This window comes from Mytilus galloprovincialis, chromosome 6, assembly GCF_965363235.1.
Source record: "Mytilus galloprovincialis chromosome 6, xbMytGall1.hap1.1, whole genome shotgun sequence".
Lineage (NCBI taxonomy): Eukaryota > Metazoa > Mollusca > Bivalvia > Mytilida > Mytilidae > Mytilus > Mytilus galloprovincialis.
The window spans coordinates 36398019-36419300 of NC_134843.1; the positions used below are offsets into that span (position 1 = coordinate 36398019).

General features: G+C 29.7%; 1 protein-coding gene across 4 annotated transcripts; it reads right to left on the bottom strand.

Moving 5' to 3' along the window:
* On the bottom strand, positions 1-21260 carry LOC143079488 (CBY1-interacting BAR domain-containing protein 1-A-like). Of its 4 annotated transcripts, XM_076254843.1 has the most exons (9): positions 21142-21256; positions 16380-16415; positions 14505-14528; positions 8742-8857; positions 7358-7482; positions 6478-6759; positions 6111-6224; positions 4167-4526; positions 1-3463 (listed from the first exon to the last, which is right to left on the bottom strand). In XM_076254843.1, the coding sequence occupies exons 1-9, from the start codon at positions 21171-21173 to the stop codon at positions 3263-3265; spliced, it is 1290 nt and encodes a 429-aa protein (XP_076110958.1). In that variant the 5' UTR covers positions 21174-21256; the 3' UTR covers positions 1-3262. The 4 variants fall into 4 exon arrangements, with proteins under 4 accessions (XP_076110958.1, XP_076110959.1, XP_076110960.1 ...); XM_076254844.1 differs by lacking the exon at positions 14505-14528 and having other exon boundaries at positions 21142-21257; XM_076254845.1 differs by lacking the exons at positions 14505-14528; positions 16380-16415 and having other exon boundaries at positions 21142-21260.
* Positions 21261-21282: the final 22 nt, after the last annotated feature.

Sequence of the window (21282 nt, forward strand, 5' to 3'; positions counted from 1 at the left end):
TCAATTTTTTTCATTATTTTATTTTTAAAATGCAAACGATAACATATAAATAACCAATGCAATTACATAATATATATTTTGTAAGCACAGATGACAACTTTTCAAATCTTCATAAGTAAAGATTCCCTCGAAAGGAAAATCTTTTAGTCTCATTTTGTCTTTGATCTTATATTTAATTTTTATATTAACTCGCAAATGTCTTGAAACAATTCTTATGATCAAAATGTCTCAAATTACAGTGTAAACCAACCACTAACCATTTAATTACCAATAACAATATAATCAATGATACAGAATAAATATTGTTTACAAATAAAATTATATTTTGACTATTATGTGTATATTTTTTAAGTGAAGTAATTTCGTAAAAAAAATAAAAAGATCCTTTTCCTCAGAAATAGAACCAGATCTTCAGAGGGGGCAATTTCCTTATTTGAAAAAAAAATTGTGTATTCTTGCAAATTGCCTTTTTGCTTGTTTTGCAGAGAGTTGCTATATATGTATCAACTAAAGCATTATTTCAAGTATGAGAAGGACTCTGCTATAAATCTAATAGATTATTATATTACTTCATATTTAAACCCCCTGGATAACATAATATAGCTACATGTATTTTAAAAGAAGACTACAAGTTGCTTATTTTCTTTTGTTTCAGTGAACTATATGCTTTACTGTAACTGAAAAAAAATACAATGCATGAAAAGTGGTTTATGGATTTCAGAACTTTTAAAAAAAAAGCTGTCAATTTTTGTGCAATGTAAAAAATATAGGATAAATAACAGATCTAGACAAAAACATATAAAAATAGATATTTCATAATTCAAATGGAAAAAAATAAGATTTTTACAAGAAATCCTTAATGACTAAAGAAATAGTATATATATAAATATCCATATATTTAAATGCATAGTATCTGTTTCTTATGTGTCATTTTATCAAAATTGTACATGAAACTAGATTATCATCAAAATAAGGACAATCTCCTTATTTATGAAGATTTGACATTAATATCTCAATGGCAAACATCTGTTATGCTTGCCATTGAGATAACTATTAACCAATGACCAAAGTATAAGTACATGTAAGAATGTGCCATATTTTTTTAAAAGAAAAATGGTGTTATAATGCTGTCAAATTTAGCTCAGCAGTATTGTACAATATGAGAAGACTGCAATAGTGAAATACAGTTGATATATGACAATATGTTTCTGAGAAATTGACCTAAATACAAATTTAACAAATGTCACTCAGTTCTGAAGTATAATTATACATTGTCACCCAAATGATGATGAACAGTGCTGAACAGAGCTATACTACAAAAAACTACTTATGATGTGAGTTTAATTGATACAGTAAGTACACAACAATTCTTCTAGGTACGGACAAAGAAGGCGCAATTTTATCTGGGTCATTGAAGCTTAATATGTTTGCCTATACTTTCTCAATTTGGCTGAAAAATTAGATGACTAGATAAAAATAAATACCTAACTAAATCTATATTACTATGCTTAGACATAGGTTATAATAACTGTGAACGTAATCTCTTAAAGAAAGATAAAAAGTATACAATTTTTGTTAATACTCTGGAATAAATGTGTTTATTGAGTTTAAGAAAACTATTTTTTGGAATTTTTTTATTTTTACTGCATATTGGGTGTTCAAGGATAAGGATTGGTGCACAAGCTACATACAACCTATTTTTTTCTTAAGTAAAAATTGCTACCTTTTTAGGAATAAATAACTACAAATATTTACATACATAAATGGCACAATATGGACGGATTCATAAAATTACCACATAACTGAACATTTCAAAGTAAAATCACCCAGCTGACACTGCATATTGAAAATATTCAATCATTTATTACAGTTCTGTTTGTTGACATTTTGCTTTCAAGTAGACAGCCAAACTCAATATTTTATTCATAAAAAACTCAATAACTAAATTGCATAATAACCAATTGAACCTGTTTTGATAGTTTTGAGGGTAGGTAATTCTTCTTACTTAGTTATATTAAAAATGTTACAAAAAATATACAAAAATATGATTTTAATTTCTGACATACATTAGAAATTAAATATTCTATAAATGCAACTTTAATATCATGAAAATCTAGCAGTAAATCAAAACTAATAGTATGTGTAGTAAAATGCACTAACTCAAAAATGGTGTGTAGAATGTGTGTTGCTTATTTACTGTGAAGCCATAAGTGTTAAAATAAAACAATGATAATGATTCAACGGCAAAATAAAAGAATAATAAACAATAGATCATATCTTTTTTTACACATGAACAAAATTGTGAAGATTTCATTTTTATGGTTGCATTCATATGAAATGAAGGCACTTGTAATTGGGAATTTCCCCTTTATTAATCATTTGAAAAAAAAAACCATAAGAATAAAATAAAAAAAATGTCTCCTGTATGAATTAAGATAGATTTCCATAGAAAAACAGATTTCACATCAACAACGACAATCATGCTCAATTTATAAATAACTTACATTCAACAAGGCAACAATTAATACTGTCCTATCATGAGGTAAATGCACAGCATTACAACAGAATAATTCAGAAACTATGTAATTGTAGTAGAGGATTTCAATTTCAGCATCTGAAACATCAGTCAGATACTATATTTAAGGGCCAGCAGTAAAACAGTCATACTGCAATGCATGATAGAATATTAGAAAGACTTCAAACAGTTCATGCCATTGATTTATTATTGCAGCATATATTATTACTTCAGGCCAGGCTAATGGCCAGCTTGATGTTGATCTAATGTTCAATTTTTACTATACAATCATTTAAGACCTTCCAAAAAAACTACCAGGAATAAAAATGCTCCTCCTTTTGCATACATATTAGTCATATACATGTACAACTTTAATTTTATCAATATGAAAATAATCTTTTTATAATAATCATACACTACACCAAACATAGATAAAAGAACTGTCAGCAGAGATCATAAATATATAGCTTAGACTTCTAAAAATAATTCTCTATAGGACATCACTTTTAATGCATCAATTCACAAATTTATTAGTACCTTAAACTTATCTATCTTATTGTTATTGAAAAATAAAATGGCAACATTTCGTCATAAATTCAGCCTAAATCCCTCAGGAAACAGGATGGTTTTAATCAAGGCCTCCTTTTTTAAACAAATTAAATTCTTTTAATATACAGTTCATTTGTAACGTTGATTTATATAATAACTCAATCCCAACCAGAATTACATAGTTTCTGAAAACATTCATTATTTTTTAGAATCAAATCTAGTTTTAGCATCAGGATTGTATTGTTGAACTTGTCGTACACCAGGTATAGGTTTTTCTGAACGTTCTGTTATAGCTTCTGTTGTTTCATCGTCATAATCATCATCGTCGTCGTCATCATCATCGTCATCTTCATCATCGTCATCATCATCGTCGTCATCATCATCGTCATCATCTTCAATCTTAAAATAGAACAGAAAGTAAAGTGTATGTCATAATAGACCAGATAATATCCATTAACATTTATATCTATGACCTATGACTTCAAATGTTTTTGATTGATTGATTGATTGTTGCTTCATGTTCAGTGGCAAATATTTCATTCATATTGAGGACAAGAACAAATTAACAATAAATACAATAGGTAGTTCCAGTAATACAGGTTTTGTCCAGGATGATGGATGGAAAAATTGGAATGCCAAGGGAAAATGTGGGAATATTGGGTAGGGACAAAAATTTAGCCTTGTAACAATGTTTATTGAATTTATGTTGTATCTTGATAATAACTTTAAATGATTTTGGTAGTTCTTTTGATCCTTTCTGGTTCAATTCATCCAATTTGTTTTTTTGGAAGGGGACTTTTAGTTTCCCCTACCTTTGACCAGTAGCTTTCTTGATAAGGATTATTCCAGAGATATGTGTGGTGCATTTCTGTATATGACTACTTTAAACCACCTTATTTTGGCATGAAGGTCTTTCTAGATGACTTCGCTGTATTTAATATTTGCTATTATTCATAAGGGTTGATCAAAGTTTTATATAAACACAACAATTTATTTTCATGTTATTTTTCTGCTTGCAAAAATAAGCTGGTTAACAGTATTAACTCTTTTTATCTGTACCACAGTTTCCTCATTATATAGACCACAAAAAAAATCAAATTACCTGTCCTCTTAAACCATTGGAAACTGGAATCAGTTTCTTAGGTTGAGCATTTGGTAGCGAATTTGTTCTGGACGGAGTAGTCTGTGGTGAGGATGTATGTTGTGCTGACTGTGACCTTGAGGGTGACCTTAAACTGGCAGGTGATGCATGAACATGTGGTTTTGTTGGTGTCGTCTGCTGTTGAACTGGAGCTGACTGTTGCCTTTGGAGACCTCTTGGTTGTGTGGATGGTGTACCAGCAACAGGAGGGGTAACTCCACCACCAGAATTATTATTAGAATTCAGGGAATTGTAAGAATTAGATCTAACTAAATTCATCCTGATTGCTGAGTTAGGCGGTAATAATTTGTCTCTAAATTCCTGCAAAATAAATAATTCAGCATTAACAAATATTACACAATTATTTAAAAAAAACCACATAATATGTTTAACATAGTTGTTCAGCTTTTCCCGCCATATATCAAAATGCAATATGACTATCATAATCAAATTTATTGACAATAGAAAAGAAAAACCATCTGCATTTGCTTACCCCCAGTAGAGATGTTGAGTGATTTGATAATTTAGATATTTATTTTCTATCGCAAATACATTCAAATTCACATAACCGATTCAATTACCAAAAAATTTTGAATGCTTATCCAAAGCAACTTTAAATTGAGATGCATTATTATCTGCCCTTGGTACAGTATCCTATGCCCTTAAGTAGAAACAATATTTTGATAAGCACTGTACATGTATTCATTACTTTAATAACAAACTGCCCCTTCTAAACCGTCTCCTTGCAAGTTCAAATAATTAAATAAACTAAAATGTGCTTACCGGTATGTATTTGAAATGAATAGACAAACAAAAAGTTATTTGAAATTTAAAGTACATGTATAATTGTAAAGACTTAAATATAGCAGAGAAGATGGCTTGATTCTATTTTAAACAAATAACATCTTTAAATAAGTGTGGTTAATACACTTGTTTTTTTACAGATATTTTACAAACAGTGAAAAAGTTGGTTTGATTTGCAGAAATATGTTGGATTAAAGTTTCAAAGTCAATAAGAGGGGATGGGGCTATATAATCTCCATGGAAACGATACTTGCAAATGCCAATAAATTTGCATACCAAATATCATTGATTTAACATTAGCATTTTATCTTAAACTGATCTTATCACAAACTAATACATGTGAACTAAGATAATTTTTCAAAGTCATTAGACTGTGACTGAGGGGTGAGGCCAAATATTCTCCATGGAAATGAGATGTGCCAATGCTTTACAGCTGAATACTGTCAATTAACATTGGCCTACCACTAATGGTTTCCCTTGATTTCACCTAATCACAAACTAATACATGTAAAATAAGCAAAAGTTTCAAAGTCAATAGACCATGACTAAGGGGGTGGAGCCAAATTATCTCCATGGAAATGAGATATGCCGATGCTTATACAACTACGTACCAAATATCATTGTTTTTCCACTTGTGGTTCCCCATAAACTGACCTAATCACAAACTAATACATGTAAAATACTCAAAAGTTTCAAAGTCAATAGACCATGACTAAGGGGGCAAAGCTAAATTATCTCCATGGAAATGAGGTATGCCGATGCTTACACAACTCCATTCCAAATATTATTGACCTACCACTTGTGGTTCCCCATAAACTGACCTAATCACAAACTAATACATGTAAAATAAGCAAAAGTTTCAAAGTCAATAGACCATGACTGAGGGGGCAGAGTCATATAATCTCCATGGAAAGGAGATGTGCCAATGCTTTAGAACTGCATACCAAATATGATTGACCTACCACTTGAGGTTCACCATAAACTAGACCTAATCACAAACTAATACATTGTTGATGCTGTCGCCTCCGCCGGTAACAGCATATCTATTTCTCGCTTTTTGACTCCTTTGGTAAGGGGTAAAATATTAACATCACAACATACCTCAATATCTTCATCTATGTCTATTGCAGCCACATTATTAAAGCACTGTGAATATACTTCTAAGGCCTTTGCATGAAATGTCATCTCAATATTAACAAAATCCATCATTATTTTCTGAAAAGAGATAAAATTTCATAACTTGTAATTCAAAGTGCTAAAACTAAAATGTTATGTAAAGAAATATCTTTCTCTTAGTGTGAATCATAACTTATTTTTAATAAAACACATCTTTTTGGTTTTTTTTAAACTATCTTAATTTTCTTTCTTAAATTCTTTCAAAACTTCATAACTAGTGGATTTAGGGCTATTTTTAAATTGTGTGATTGTAATAAAATATCTCATACTGAAAATTGAAAAAAAATCCAACCTTTATATCTCTTAACTTTTCCATTTCAAATTTATCCATTTGTTCTTGTAAAGCTTTTGATATTCTGGATGCTTCTACACTGGCCTTCTGTAAATCTGTTTCAGCAATAGATAGTTTGTTTCTGTCCCCTGGACTTTTCTGTCTTAATTGTTCTAATTTTTTCTTCTGGGATTGTTCACGATCCTGTGCTGCGAATGCAGATTTTAAGTCATTTTTCGTTTGTTTACATTTTATTCCATAATTCATAAGGGGCTGTATAACCTTTGTGTCTAACCTCATAACCTGGAAATAATAAAAAAAATCTGTTAACTCTGACAAAATGTTTTTTTATCAGCTATCTTTCAGCAGCAATACTTGAAAGATTTTGATTTAATAGTTAATAGTTCTTTCCCTATTAACAGATACTTGCTTAAGGACAATAATTTTTTTCAAATCCTCCAGTTCATTTACTCTAAATATGTATTTCAAGATAAAAATTATATTACCGGTATTGCTATACCAGCTGTATATGAAAAAATTAAATATTTATTTTCCAAAAATAAACATCCCTGCTTTTAATGTCCTCAAATGTTCTACATGCATAAATGCTTCCATGAAATAACCAACAATAAAATTAAAAACGAAATGAATTCCAGGAAATTGTTTTCGTTACTATACTACATGCCCTGCTACTTTACTAATTGTTTATCATAAAGAAAATAGTGTGGATTCATTAGTGTTCGCTGGAAACCAATTTTCATGGATTTCGTGTCAACAGAGAAACCACATATAGAAATGTGTGCAGACTAAAGCAAAAACATGAAATCTAATATCCCAGGATTCCTCATTCCACTTAAATTGGTACCCACGAAAATAAATGAATCCACAGTAGTAAACTTACTTCTGCTTGTCTATAGTCTTGTATGGTAGATATATTTGAAGCAAATTCACTTATATTTCGGACAATACTGGGATTCATCGACTCTGCCTCAGTGTAGTCCACTAAATTCTTGGCTAACTCATCACCTTCAAAATTTGTATAGCAAAAACATGTAAATATATCAATAATAAACATTTATACATAAGGAAAAATTTGGCAGGATACACATTTAGTTTTAATACATGTCTTACTTTCCTTGCAATAAATAAATATCAAATCTTTAGACAGACAGTGTTCTCTCCATGCCCTTATGACACAATGATTCTGTAGTTTTATAACTTTAGAGCATGGTTCTATAATTTTGGACTGTGGTCCTATGGCCTGTGATGCTATAATTCACAGTAAAAAAATCGTCAGGTGTAGAAAATTCATATAATATATGAAATATGTATTGTCAGGTGATCACACAAACTAAAATGTAAGTTCACATTTGTAACTAACAAAGAAAAATTTCTTTCATGAAAAATCTGACCAAACTGGTCATTAATAAGACAAACAAGACCCACAAACTAAAAGGTCATTAGTCTGCATGCTGACATTATGAAGCACATTTTATTCAAGCAGGATTTGTCTTCTTGTGACTGTCCTACAAATTCTTGATAATTACTCAAACTTTTCAACAGGAACCTAAAAACCATGAATTTATCAATCCACTAACAGGTATTAAACTTTTCTTCAAACCTCAAAAATGGATACCCAAGAATATACTTTTGCCGTTTTTAATTTAATCAATGTAGATACAATACACATGTAAGAGGGAGTTGTGATGACAAATCAGTTCTGAAAAGAGTCAAGATCAGGTAAAAAGGAATATCTGGATAAACAAAACAGCACATAGTTTGCATAAAACAATCTATAACCTATCTATAACCTACAAAGCTTAAAAGTGAATCAAACAAAGGCTAAAGAAGACAACTGTTGGACAAGGTCAACATTTCTTTTTTTCAGCAGCTAAGATAAACCATGTTCAAGGATTTGGGAAGACAAGGTCAGTTCCAAAATGTTTAAGTGTAAAGGGGAATAACTCTGGATACACTAAACAAAATGAAAAATCCTACACATGATCCTTATAAAATTGAGAATGGAAATAGGTAATGTGTCATAGAGACAACAACCTGACCAAAAAGCAGAAAACAGCCTAAGGCCACCAATGGGTCTTCAAGAGAAAAATCCAGCACCCTGAGGTGTTTGCATGTAATGAACAATAAAAGTTCAATTGAATCTTGCTAACAAAGGATACAGAAGTTGGATTTAACAGACAGAAAGACTGATTCCTATATACGCCCCCCCCCCCCCTCAACTAAGTAGGGGTATAGAGGTTAGGTTATTATCATTATATCATTACCTTTATCCCTAAGTCTGGCACACTTTCTAGTTATTGATGACATTGTGTCACACAAATGTCCAAAATGTTTCTCAACAAAGCTAACTCGGTCTTGGATCATTTTAGACTGTTGTTCACTGAAATATTAAAGTAAATAATGAATGGTTTTTAATTCAATTTTATGGTTAATTAAAAAGTATATTTAATACATGTTGATTATTTTAAATGTCCCTTCTAACAGCATGTATCAAAATAGACAAGAAGTATGTATGTCATAAAAACTTAAATTTTCAAAAAAAAATCATTTTTTTCCACCATTTAAATTAAAAAAAAAACACCCTTATTTTTGATTTTTTCTAGACTTTACAAAGGCCAATAAAAAATATTTTACTAAATGATAGAAGAATAGAAACAGGTACATAATTTGAATTACATAATAGGACAAATTTCGACCAATTATGATAAATATCAATCTTAATATATTTGTTTAATTCCCCATGAACAGAAACAACATGCATGCAACTTAAAATAAGATGTAAAACATAAATGCAACTGTGTTTACAGAAACTCTCTCTGCATAAACAACATCTGTGGCTTAATCTTTCTTTTCAAACTTAGCTTTTGAATCGACTTGACGACCCATGGTGTTTGATATGACAAGTATAAAGTCATTAACTCCATAAATGGTATGATGTCCATTATCAGGCATGGATCCATAAAATTAGAAAAACGGATACCACACTTTTTGATAGACTTTTTTTTGGTAATGAGCTTTGTCCAGTGCAAAATAATGGATTAATTCTGAGCTCCTGCACTACACAATGATTACATAACAGATTTAATTTTAGGTAAAAATAGAAACTGATAATGTGATTATAATATTTTAAAGAAAATTTTAAACCTCACATCCTTATCAAGCAGAGAGAGATCATTTATCAATCAGAGAGAGATCATTTAACTAATTTGGACAATGATACTGGTCAATATTCCAGAACAGGCATGTTTGGCCTCTTTATCCCCTTTGTTTGTAACTATATATATTGATAAGATTCACAATCTACCCTTTAACTGATAGTTTACAAAATATAATTTTTATTGTATATTATTTAGAAACAAAAATAGGCAATTTAAAAATTTGGGGGTTTTCATTTTTAAATATTAGAATTGTAAATCAGGTAACTCCATATTAGTCATAAATTTAGCACAAATGTTGTCTTTTCAATATGAATTGGGTTTTACATAAAACGCTTTCACTTGAATAATACATTAAAATTTGATATTCATAGATCAAAATGACATGTGTACTATTAAGCATTGATATTCACTTTGCTAAATAACACGTGTAACCTAAAGAAAAGATTACTAATTGGTATTCACCACTCTAAACGGCATGTGTTTTGAACGTGTATTGTTGGCAAACTATTTTATGCACAATTAGTTTTGGTAAATACCATATTTGTCAGTTAATACATATGTTTAATTGACTTAGGCACTGATACTCATTTTGGTTGTTGGCCTTAGTTAATTTTAGCTGTGAAATAGAAGATATAAACATGAACAAGGAATGTAAATCTTTTTATGTGATCATAATAATCTAAATAAAAAAATTATATTTGAAATTTAAATTAAGTAAGACCTCATATCATTTGTAGCAAAATCGTATTATTACTAGTTTGAAACAAAGTGCACAAGCTGAAATGTCTCCCATTTTTTTCTAACTATTTATAAAATGTTGATAGTCTTAAATATAAAGATTCACTACAACTTTCACATCAATTTAACATGATCCAAGAAAATGAGGTCAAGGTCAGATGAAAACCAAACTGGAAATATATGTACACCTTACAATTTTGCCATACACCAAATATACTTTAAATATAGTTAACTTATTACACATTAAAGAAACAAACCTAACCAGGAAAGCTTAACATTGATCAATGAACCATGGAAATCAGGCCAAGGTCAGTTGATTTGAATTTTCAGAAAACAAAGGTGTCGGTATTCACCTCAGAAACTTACAAAACCTTTGAATAGACTTATTAAGAAGGGATATAATTACGATATTGTTGTCAAGTCATTAAAGATTGCATATTTTGGCGTTAATATTGAGTCACTGATAAGGTCTTTGCATCGGAACTAAACACATTTATTCTAAAAACAGTTGTTGGCATGACACGGGTTATGTTCTTCTCATATATGTTATGATGGTATGATACTAAACCCCTAACGGGAAGGATTGTGCCTGATGTTCATATGATGAAATCATAATCTTTCAGTCAGTTTAATTGAAGTCTGGAGCTGGCATGTCAGTTAACTGCTAGTAGTCTGTTGTTATTTATGTATTATTTTCATTTTGTTTATTTTCTTTGGTTACATCTTCTGACATCAGACTCGGACTTCTCTTGAACTGAATTTTAATGTGCGTATTGTTATGCGTTTACTTTTCTACATTGGTTAGAGGTATAGGGGGAGGGTTGAGATCTCACAAACATGTTTAACCCCGCCGCATTTTTGCGCCTGTCCCAAGTCAGGAGCCTCTGGCCTTTGTTAGTCTTGTATTATTTTAATTTTAGTTTTTTGTGTACAATTTGGAAATTAGTATGGCGTTCATTATCACTGGACTAGTATATATTTGTTTAGGGGCCAGCTGAAGGACGCCTCCAGGTGCGGGAATTTCTCGCTACATTAAAGACCTGTTGGTGACCCTCTGCTGTTGTTTTTTATTTGGTCGGGTTGTTGTCTCTTTGACACATTCCCCATTTCCATTCTCAATTTTATTATCAGCTGATGAAAACATTGAAATATGATATTCATAGAACAAAATGACACATGCAATCTCACGAAAATATTAATATTTCTTTTCACTATGTTAATGACACATGCAACCTGAAGAAAAGGTTGCTAATTGTTATTCACCACTATATATATATTGCACGTGTTTTACACGTGTAATGATGGCAAATTATTTGATGCACAATTACGTAAGTAAGGTGTGCCAATACGTACATGTATACAACTGCATACCAAATATCAATGATATAACATAAGTAGTTATCCTAATTCTGACATAATTAAAAACTTTGAGAAATTATTGACACCAACAGCAGCATACCTTACTCTTGCTTTTCAAAGCATTCTATGATGACTAATCTGAATAAGGCAAACATCTAACTTAATTTCAATAAATTTACCAAGTAACATAAAACATATCTTAAATTTTTAAATAATGCCAAACAAATTAAAATTTGTAGGGCCTATAAGACAAATTAAATTCTTATCTGTTCAGCCATAACAACTTTGCTTTTAATTAATCACATAAATTAGTATCTTTATTTGTAGAAACCTCTTTTTTCTGAAATTAAAACTATATGCTACAAGACAAAACATGTATTTATGTAAATCATTTATATGAAAATGTATCTCAAAAACTAACGTCAAAATGTTTTACAATCTTTCTTTTTCAAATCAATAATAAACAGTGAAATCAAACTTTTCCATTCTTCTAAAACAAATTTTCACCTAATCTGATATGAAAAAAAAAAATTCAGATGGAAAGTTTCGAGAGTAGACTATTTTTTTTTTAACTCAGAACAAAGAGTATCTATAAATAAAACACTATTTAGTATGCAGAACATAATTTCGACACTGTTAATAAGTACACCACAAAAGCATATGTCTTGGGTCAATTGTAATTGAACTTATCAAGCTGTTCCCCATTTTGATTTTTACAGTACCAAGTCACATCTCATGTTCAGTGATGCTGAACTTGAAATACAATTGTAGGTGTACACCAATAATCTAGACTAATCATTCTATTCAAGAATTAATTAACATCTTTTTGTGGAAAATCGGAAACAAAGCCTAAGTCTTACATCCACATATTTTACTGTAATTAACAGTATTTTCTTAAAATTTGAGAAAATTATTAATTTGATTTAAATTTGTATTTTGCTTTCAAATTTTGATTTCAAAATTTGCACTGTATAGTACTTTTGTGGAGCTTGCTGCAAGAATTTGAAGCTGCTTGTTATAGGAGAGACTAACTTGAATAAACTTGAACTTAGAAACTTTTTAAAATAGCACAGGTAAGTAATTTGACAATATATTTTGGACTTGGGTACTTATGATATAAGTAATACTGTAGTTTCACAACTGTTACATATACAGGAGTTAGAAATTTAATCAATTTTTAAACAGAATATTTTCTATATACTTGTAACTTCCCCAATTCATAAACCAATTTTATACAATATTTTGTATAATGAAATTTTATTACAGAGAATTTTCAAACTTAACTGGTTTTCACCTAATTTTTCTGACAGTATATTTCACATAAATAGAAAATAACTTCTTTGATTTTTTTTTCTTGTTTCTGAGATCAGTTTTCAAAAAAAAGGTTTTTTTTCTACTTCAAATATTTCATTAATAAAGTTTGAAATGTGTATACCAATTCTTTAATAATTGGAAATGCAATTTTTACACATGAACACAAATTGGAATAAGTATAAAGTCTGAAATATCAAAAAGTATTTACTGACTTTCAAACTTTAAATAACAAATAGCTTCTACCTATAAGATACTTTATAAATTCATAAATTTATTTTATCAGCGATTTTATTTACATAGAGAAACCCTAATCCCTAAATAAAATTAAACTAGATGTAAATTTTATTAACAAATTTCATGCAAATGTACACAGAACGGTTACTCTGGAAAGAATGAAAAATTCGTAAGGGTTCCACGGAACCCGGTGTCTCGCCTACTTTTTCTGTTAATTGCAGACTCAACAAAAATGAGGAAAAACATCAATAAAAATTTCCCTCACAATACTGTCTTTTGATTGAAAGAAGCTTCCAAGTTTGGTAAAAAAATCCAGGATAGTTTATGAATCTAATAAATGTTTTATAAACTTTAACTGCAGACTGTATGTAATGTTAACTGGAAGAAAAACTAAGTCCATTTATAAGTAAAATACGGAAAAAGTGAATTTTTTTTTTACAAAATTTACTTCTGAATAATATCTTATGATCAGAAATAAGCTTTTGTCTAAGTTTGGTAGAAATCCAGGATAGTTTAAGAACATTATAAAATTTTAAAAACTTAAACCACAAAGTCCATTTATAAGTGAAATACAGAAAAGTGGAAATTTGTTTTTACAAAATTTTCTTCTTGATACTATCTTATGATCATAAACAAGCTTCTGTCCAAGTTTGGTACAAATCAAGGATAGTTTATGAAAGTTATTAAAATTTTAAAAACTTTAACCACAGAGTGAATGTAATGTTTCCTCTCAGAAAAAACTTAGTCCATTTATAAGTAAAATACGGAAAAGTGGAAATTTATTTTCACAACATTTTCTTCTTGATACCATCTTATGATCATAAACAAGCTTCTGTCCTAGTTTGGTACATATCAAGGATAGTTTATGAAAGTTATTAAAATTTTAAAAACTTTAACCACAGAGTGAATGTAATGTTTCCTCGCAGAAAAACTAAGTCCATTTATAAGTAAAATACGGAAAAAATGGAATTTTATTTTTACAAAATTTACTTCTGGATACTTTCTTATGATCATAAACAAGCTTCTGTCCAAGTTTGGTAGAAATTCAGTATAGTTTAAGAAAGTTATTAAAATTTCAAAAACTTTAACCACAGAGTGAATATTTGTGGACGCCGCCGACGACGACGACGCCGACGCCGACGGAATGTAGGATCGCTTAGCCTTGCTTTTTCGACTAAAGTCGAAGGCTCGACAAAAAATATATAAAGTGAAATTCATACAAACCGCTTTATAAAATTTAAGGTACTGCTAAAAGAACATACAATCATGTAAATTAGCTAAAATATTTTTTCTGAGCATACACGTGTCCAAAAATGCATTAATAGTTATTAAAATAGATTAGAAGTAATTTATAGAAATTTTGAGGACTTTACATGAATTTATAATTTTTAAAGACTGGGGTAAATTTAGAGATTGACATATTACAAAGACACCTGTCTATTGTTAGAGACCATAGGTTGCACTCTTGGAGTCTTTTGATAGTTTTCTAAAAGTACAACTGAACATGTCACATTGACATAAGCCCAACAGAACATCTCTTTTCATTCATATAACAAACAAAATTAAGTGGATGACCTCTAAAATTTTATTACTAAAAAAGATATTTTTGATTTTAATGCATTATAATTATATCAATCAATTCAAAATACTGTTAATTCAGATATTATAGCTTTTTTTGATGAAATTTAAATAAAAATTGCTAGAATATTTTTTTTGGCGATTTCAGGAAAATCTGCATAACAAAATATCATATGTCAGAATGAGAGATTTACCAAATTTTGTTATCATAACTCACCCAATTGCATAATTAGCATCAATAAAAACCTCTGTCATTCATTGGTTGTCGCTTGTTTATGTGTTACATATTTGTTTTTGGTTCATTTTTTTATATAAATAAGGCCGTTAGTTTTCTCGTTTGAAATTTTTTACATTGTCATTTCAGGTCCTTTTATAGCTGACTATGCGGTATGGGCTTTGCTCATTGTTGAAGGCCGTACGGTGACCTATAATTGTTAATTTCTGTGTCATTTTGGTCTCTTGTGGACAGTTGTCTCATTGGCAATCATACCACATCTTCTTTTTTTTTTTATAATCACTATAATTTCTGAATTTACAGTAAACGAACTCAGAAAAATTAAAACATCAATAAAAATATATATTTTTTAACATGTAATGTTTCTACAGTATGAACTATTTTTTCATAACATATTTTCTTTAAATTTCAAACAAAGTAATCTACTAAGGACATGCAGGAGAAATTAAAAATTAAGCTGATACATGTTTTACATATGAATATTCCAAAGCAACAATTACATACATTAATTCTCAACTAAAAGCAGCTACAAGACAATGATTCTATACAGTTATTGCATGGCTATATGTTTAATCATATAATATGTTTATTCAAATGCATGCACAAAAATATAAAATTAAAAAGGAATAAAAGAATAAAACCTTACTAAATTAGAATAAGCAGCTGATATTTTAAATTCCTATATAGACTAAATTTTACTTAGAATAAAAAAAAGTAAGTGTTGAAACCTATTTTCGATGATTATCCTGAAGACCATGGTTACTTAGAATAAAAATTTCGAATGAAAAATATGTTAAAAAGGTTAAATTATTTATTGATTCGTACCATGTTGACTGCAATGATTAACATGATTTTGTTTTTAAGAAAATAAATACATTTGTATATTTACCATTCATAAAAAAATGATAGAAAAAGTCTTAAAATTCCAAATTTTTACTTTGAAAAGATGAAAAAACAAAAAAAAATGCATTTGTAATGAGAAAGCAGTAATTGTACCTGAGGTGGAAAATAATTGTCATGTTTGTAGCCATATATAATAAATCAAAAGATTTTTTTTATGAAGCACTTTCTTTCTGCCGTAGGTTGTGGTCCCCCCCCCCCCCCCAAACCCCACCAGTACTCTGGCATCTTCCAGAATTGAGAATAATAAGTAATGTTACTGGAATAATTTTCAATGCAATTCACGTTCTTATAAGATAAATAATTATTTTCCACCTCTGTTGGTACATCAATAAAACATATAATATATATACATGTAGCTTCCAACAAACCAACATGCATCATACCTCATTCTGACATTCTGAAGACTTTGTGGTTGTGGCCTATATCGTAACGGCAAAATTTTTATTATATTGTTGTCATGTAACTTGTAATTTTTAACATTTTGGCAGGTTTTATTACTTAACTACTTAAGCTTATGCTATACATTCAATCAGAAACACTAGAATTGCTTTTATGAATCTGGAATATTTTTAATTCTGGAAAATTGGCTAGAAATGTACATTTGTATGTTGAAACTAACCCTAAAAAGGAGGGTTAAAAGCCATGCACGCATAGAAAAGGAGGTTAACCAATTTCAACTGAAATATCAGTGAAAGAAACCTGATCTTTAGCCATATAGGGCTAACTATATTTAGTTGGGTCATAATTATTCCAGATTCAAATAGATCCTTAATAAGATACTTTAGCTAAACATTTCATTTTTTTTTTTATCAATTACATTCAATAGTCTTATACCATGTACAATGTATATTAAGGTTGTACATTGTACACACAATTGTACGATACTTTAACACTTTTATTTACCACCTTTTGTCCACCATTCTGGACATTAGATATTCCCTTGGACCATAGATGGATTTAGTTTAGACTAAGAAAATATTTGATGCCACAGTGCAAAACTGATTGATGCATGATGCCAAAGGGTCAGGTGCTGCAGAATTTCAAGGAAAGTGTCCTCGAATTCCAGACAGTAATAAACTGTTATATATATACATGTAGACTTTGTTTCAATAATTTATTTGTATTTTGAGATTCGTATGTAAACCAACTAAAAGTGTTGATTATGATTTATACTTTTTTTTTTCATTTTATGCTTCAATAATATCAAATTTGGAGAACAAAATATCAAGAAGGTTATGGGATTTTATAATATATGTATAAATCATACTTTTATGTAAAAATAAAGTGGACCAAGATTTATTTTAAATTAACGAACACTGTTTCATAATATTATAAGTTTAATTTAAAGTCTGGAAAATTATTTTTTCCCTTTATTTATAATTTTCGAAAACAATCTTTAAAATTCAATTGAATATATCAAAATCACTTATTATTCTTGACTTTTCAATTCAGTAATTCCGGCTTTTAATGTTATTTTTTTTTACTGCACCTTAAGCTATATGTATTATCAATGATTATAGTCAGAATAAAAATTTCTCATTCCGACAAGGGCAGAACTTGATATAATTATTTACATATATATATTGTATTTATATTAGAAGTTTTGGCCCATTTCATAATTTTGATATACGATTTGCTTAATCATTTCAAAAGTTCCAAGAACATAAGAAAAATATATCTTATACTCACAACAGATGCAGAAAGCAACTATGAATGTCTATTCAACTAGTCTCATAACTAAAGGGTGAAGGTCTGTGATCATAACATAAATATGGGAGTGGGGTTTACTAGTAATGGTATTATATAATACATGTAGAAAATTTGCATGCAGCTGTATTATAATTTTTGTTGCATACACTATACATATGTAAATCTATTGGCACATGGTCATGTGTAAGCTGCTTAGAAATGGAAGGAGACCAATGTGAAAACAGTCTACATCAATTTTTTTTACAATCTGAATAAAAAAATATTTCAATTGTATTCATATGAATATTCTGAGAAGCTAAATCAGAAAATAGTATTTGCCCCAAACATATTCATCGTCTTTCATTAAATTTTGTATTCTGACATTTGACTAAACATAGAAAATTTCCAAACAGAACATGTGACGAAATAATAAAATTTATCACAAAATTCTTAGTTGAAGAGGTTAACATGTAATAATACATTTTTAAATATTTTACAAAGAAAGAGTTAATTTCTATTATAATTTCCTTTCAAATCATATTATCCTTCCATTAATTTATCATATCATGTAAAATGAAGTATGCAAAAAGGATTAGAAATCAATTGAACAAAATTAGTCAGGCATGTACATAAGTGGTAATCTAATGGCATGCTTAACTGACTTTTACCTTTGCTTCCTGTTTTCAAAATAAACAATATACATAATTAAACATATGAGCATGTTCTATTAATTGTGTCAACAAAGTTACTTTTTTATTATGCATTGTACATGTACTTAAAAGACGATATTGTGGATTCATTTATTTTTGTTGGTACCAATTTTCGTGGATTAAGGAAAACTTACATTTTAATGGATATTTAAATTTATGGTTTTGCTGAAGTCTGCATTCAAGTCTGTAGGAAATTTGTACAATGTTGGCCATTTAATTTCGTGGATCACCAGTGCTCAAGAAATCAACAAAAATTGGTATCAAACAAATAATAATGAATCCACAGTATATCAGATAATGTCAGCATCATTACAACCCCTTGGGTTAACTATGGTTAGAAATTTCATTTTTCCATCCTACAGGTGAAACCAATGCTATAATTGCTAGTCTTATTGGGAGAATAAATATATGCATTCATGTCTGAAAGAGGACAATAACTTTGATGCCTAATGTAGCTAATGTAAGAAGAGTGCCCCCTTTCTTAGTTGATTTATATCAAAGGGAATCCTTGCAAAATGTCTATAGAGGCCTATACATGTAGGTAGACAAATAAATGACACTGCATTTAGCATACCTTATTTAGTGTCAGTCTGTAGCTATATTTCTGGCTTTAAATAGCTTAATCCTAGTCAACACAAATTGCACAATCTATACCATGTATACATTGTACATGTACCTATTGGATTTATGTTCAGTTTATTCTCCTACAGAATATTCATAAAAAATTTGACAATAGGCATTGAATAAAAAGTAAAATCAGTCAATCTAATTACAGGAAACTTCTGCAGTATTTTTGAAAACCAAAAATAAATAGAGACAACTTTCAAATAACTGGCCTTATCTACTCCTAGACAGAGGAGTACAATGTATTTTTTAAAAATGTAGGAACCACACTATTGATTTTTTTTTAACAATTTCAAAGCTCCAAAGATTCAGAGCTTGACAGACATGTACAAAGAATGATGAACAATTTTTTGCATGTATTGTTAAATATTGCATGTTGAATACAAAAGGATTTAATTTCTTTCTGTAAGTGATGTACATGAACAATTACATGTTAAGATGTACATGTTGTTTAGTTGACATTAACCCCACATCATCTTTTTTTTTCTTAATCAATAGCTAGGGGAATAAATATAACATTGTATAATGAAGTACATGTAAAAACACTGTAACATCAGGTGTATTGATGTGGCACATGGCACCTACCAACATACTCCATTATAAGGGGAAGTAAATTTATTTTCTATATTAAAAAAAAAAAAATTGGGCAAAAAAATTGATTTTGAAAGTTTTGTCAAGAACAGGGCGACTTGTTTTCGCTTTTGGGGGTCGGGGAAAGCAAAGTGACGGTTGGGAAAGCGACTTCTTCGCCCAAGTCGCCTGGTAGCGTGAGCCCTGACAGAAACAATAGACAACTTTCGAGTTCGGTTATTTTCCATCAAAAACTTTGGTTTTAGTGAACATCACTTGTGTGTTTTGGGGCCTAGTCACTTCCGTTTAATTGTTGAGCAAGTGGGTGGAAAACTATGGTGCTATATATTGCACGTATTATGCGGCAAATTGAATTCTAATAATTGACAATCAGCACTTGTATCATTAGGGAATTGTGATAAGTTCCTACAGAACAAACATTATTGCTAGTTTATCCTGCACAATGACGATTACTAAGACGCTTGATAAACGTTAATTGTGCAGGGATACAGGCGTTCCACTAGTTGTCTATCTGGTAAATGACATCATAAAAGCGTGCATAATTGACCAGTTTTTTCCCACGATGGATGAACTCGAAAGTGGTCTATTGTGAAAACAGACATGATGGAAATCTATATACCATACATGTCTAACATGTCTAAATAAATATCATGAGAAAAAGTGAATAGAAAATACTTTTACCAGTTTCTTTAATTAAATACTAGCTAATGTATATATAGACATTCTTCTTTTATTCTTTAAATGCATAACAAACATTTGTTTTTGTTTAAAAAAATTTACAAAATAAAATAAATATTTCATGTATTTAACATGTTTAAAACTGAAACTCTTATTTGTGGACATGTTTAAGTGTAGATCAGCATCTTCAAGACCATAGGACACCCACATATAATTTCAGCGAAACATGTCAAGCTATAAAAGTTGCAGTTAACAGATGTCAATTTTATATAGCAGTATTTTATCATTTTCCTTCGATATTGCATCTACTTATGTCATCTGTATAGCTACCAATACGAAAATAAAAATTTTACCGTGATTTTCAAAACAAAGATCCCCTACCTAGCCACTTCTCTACAAACTGAGCAAAAGGAATATTCCTCTTGCACATCTACTGGAAAACATTTCACAGGCACTTGTTTCTATTCATTGGAAGATCCACTATCAACGTATATTTACGAGTAAATATACGTTGATAGTGGGTCTTCCATTGGATAAAAAAAAGTGCCTGTGGAACATTTTAGTTGAACTAACTTGAACTAACTTGGCTTTTCAAAAGTTCCATTCAAAGATTTAAAGCATGTTTACTAACATTGAAGCATGTTAAATTAAAGGTAAAAGTGCTTACATTAAATGTTGGTTATACTTTGAAGACAACAATGGGACACCAAAGGAAAACAATGTGGACACCGAAAAGTTTGAAGTGTAAACAACAAGGATGCAAGTTTGGTCATGTTACATCGGAATTTTTAATGTTTTCAAATCTTTATCGATTCGTGTTTTTGTCTTAAATAAAGCTTTGTTTAATACACACCTTGCTCGTATTTCTGCCCCCGATCGACTCATTTTGGGGTAAAAAACTGGGCCGAAATATTCACATTCTAGATTTTTTTATTTCACTTTGAGCCTTTCCTGTTTTCAAAACAAAAGAGTTAAGTGAAATTCTAAACTCGGA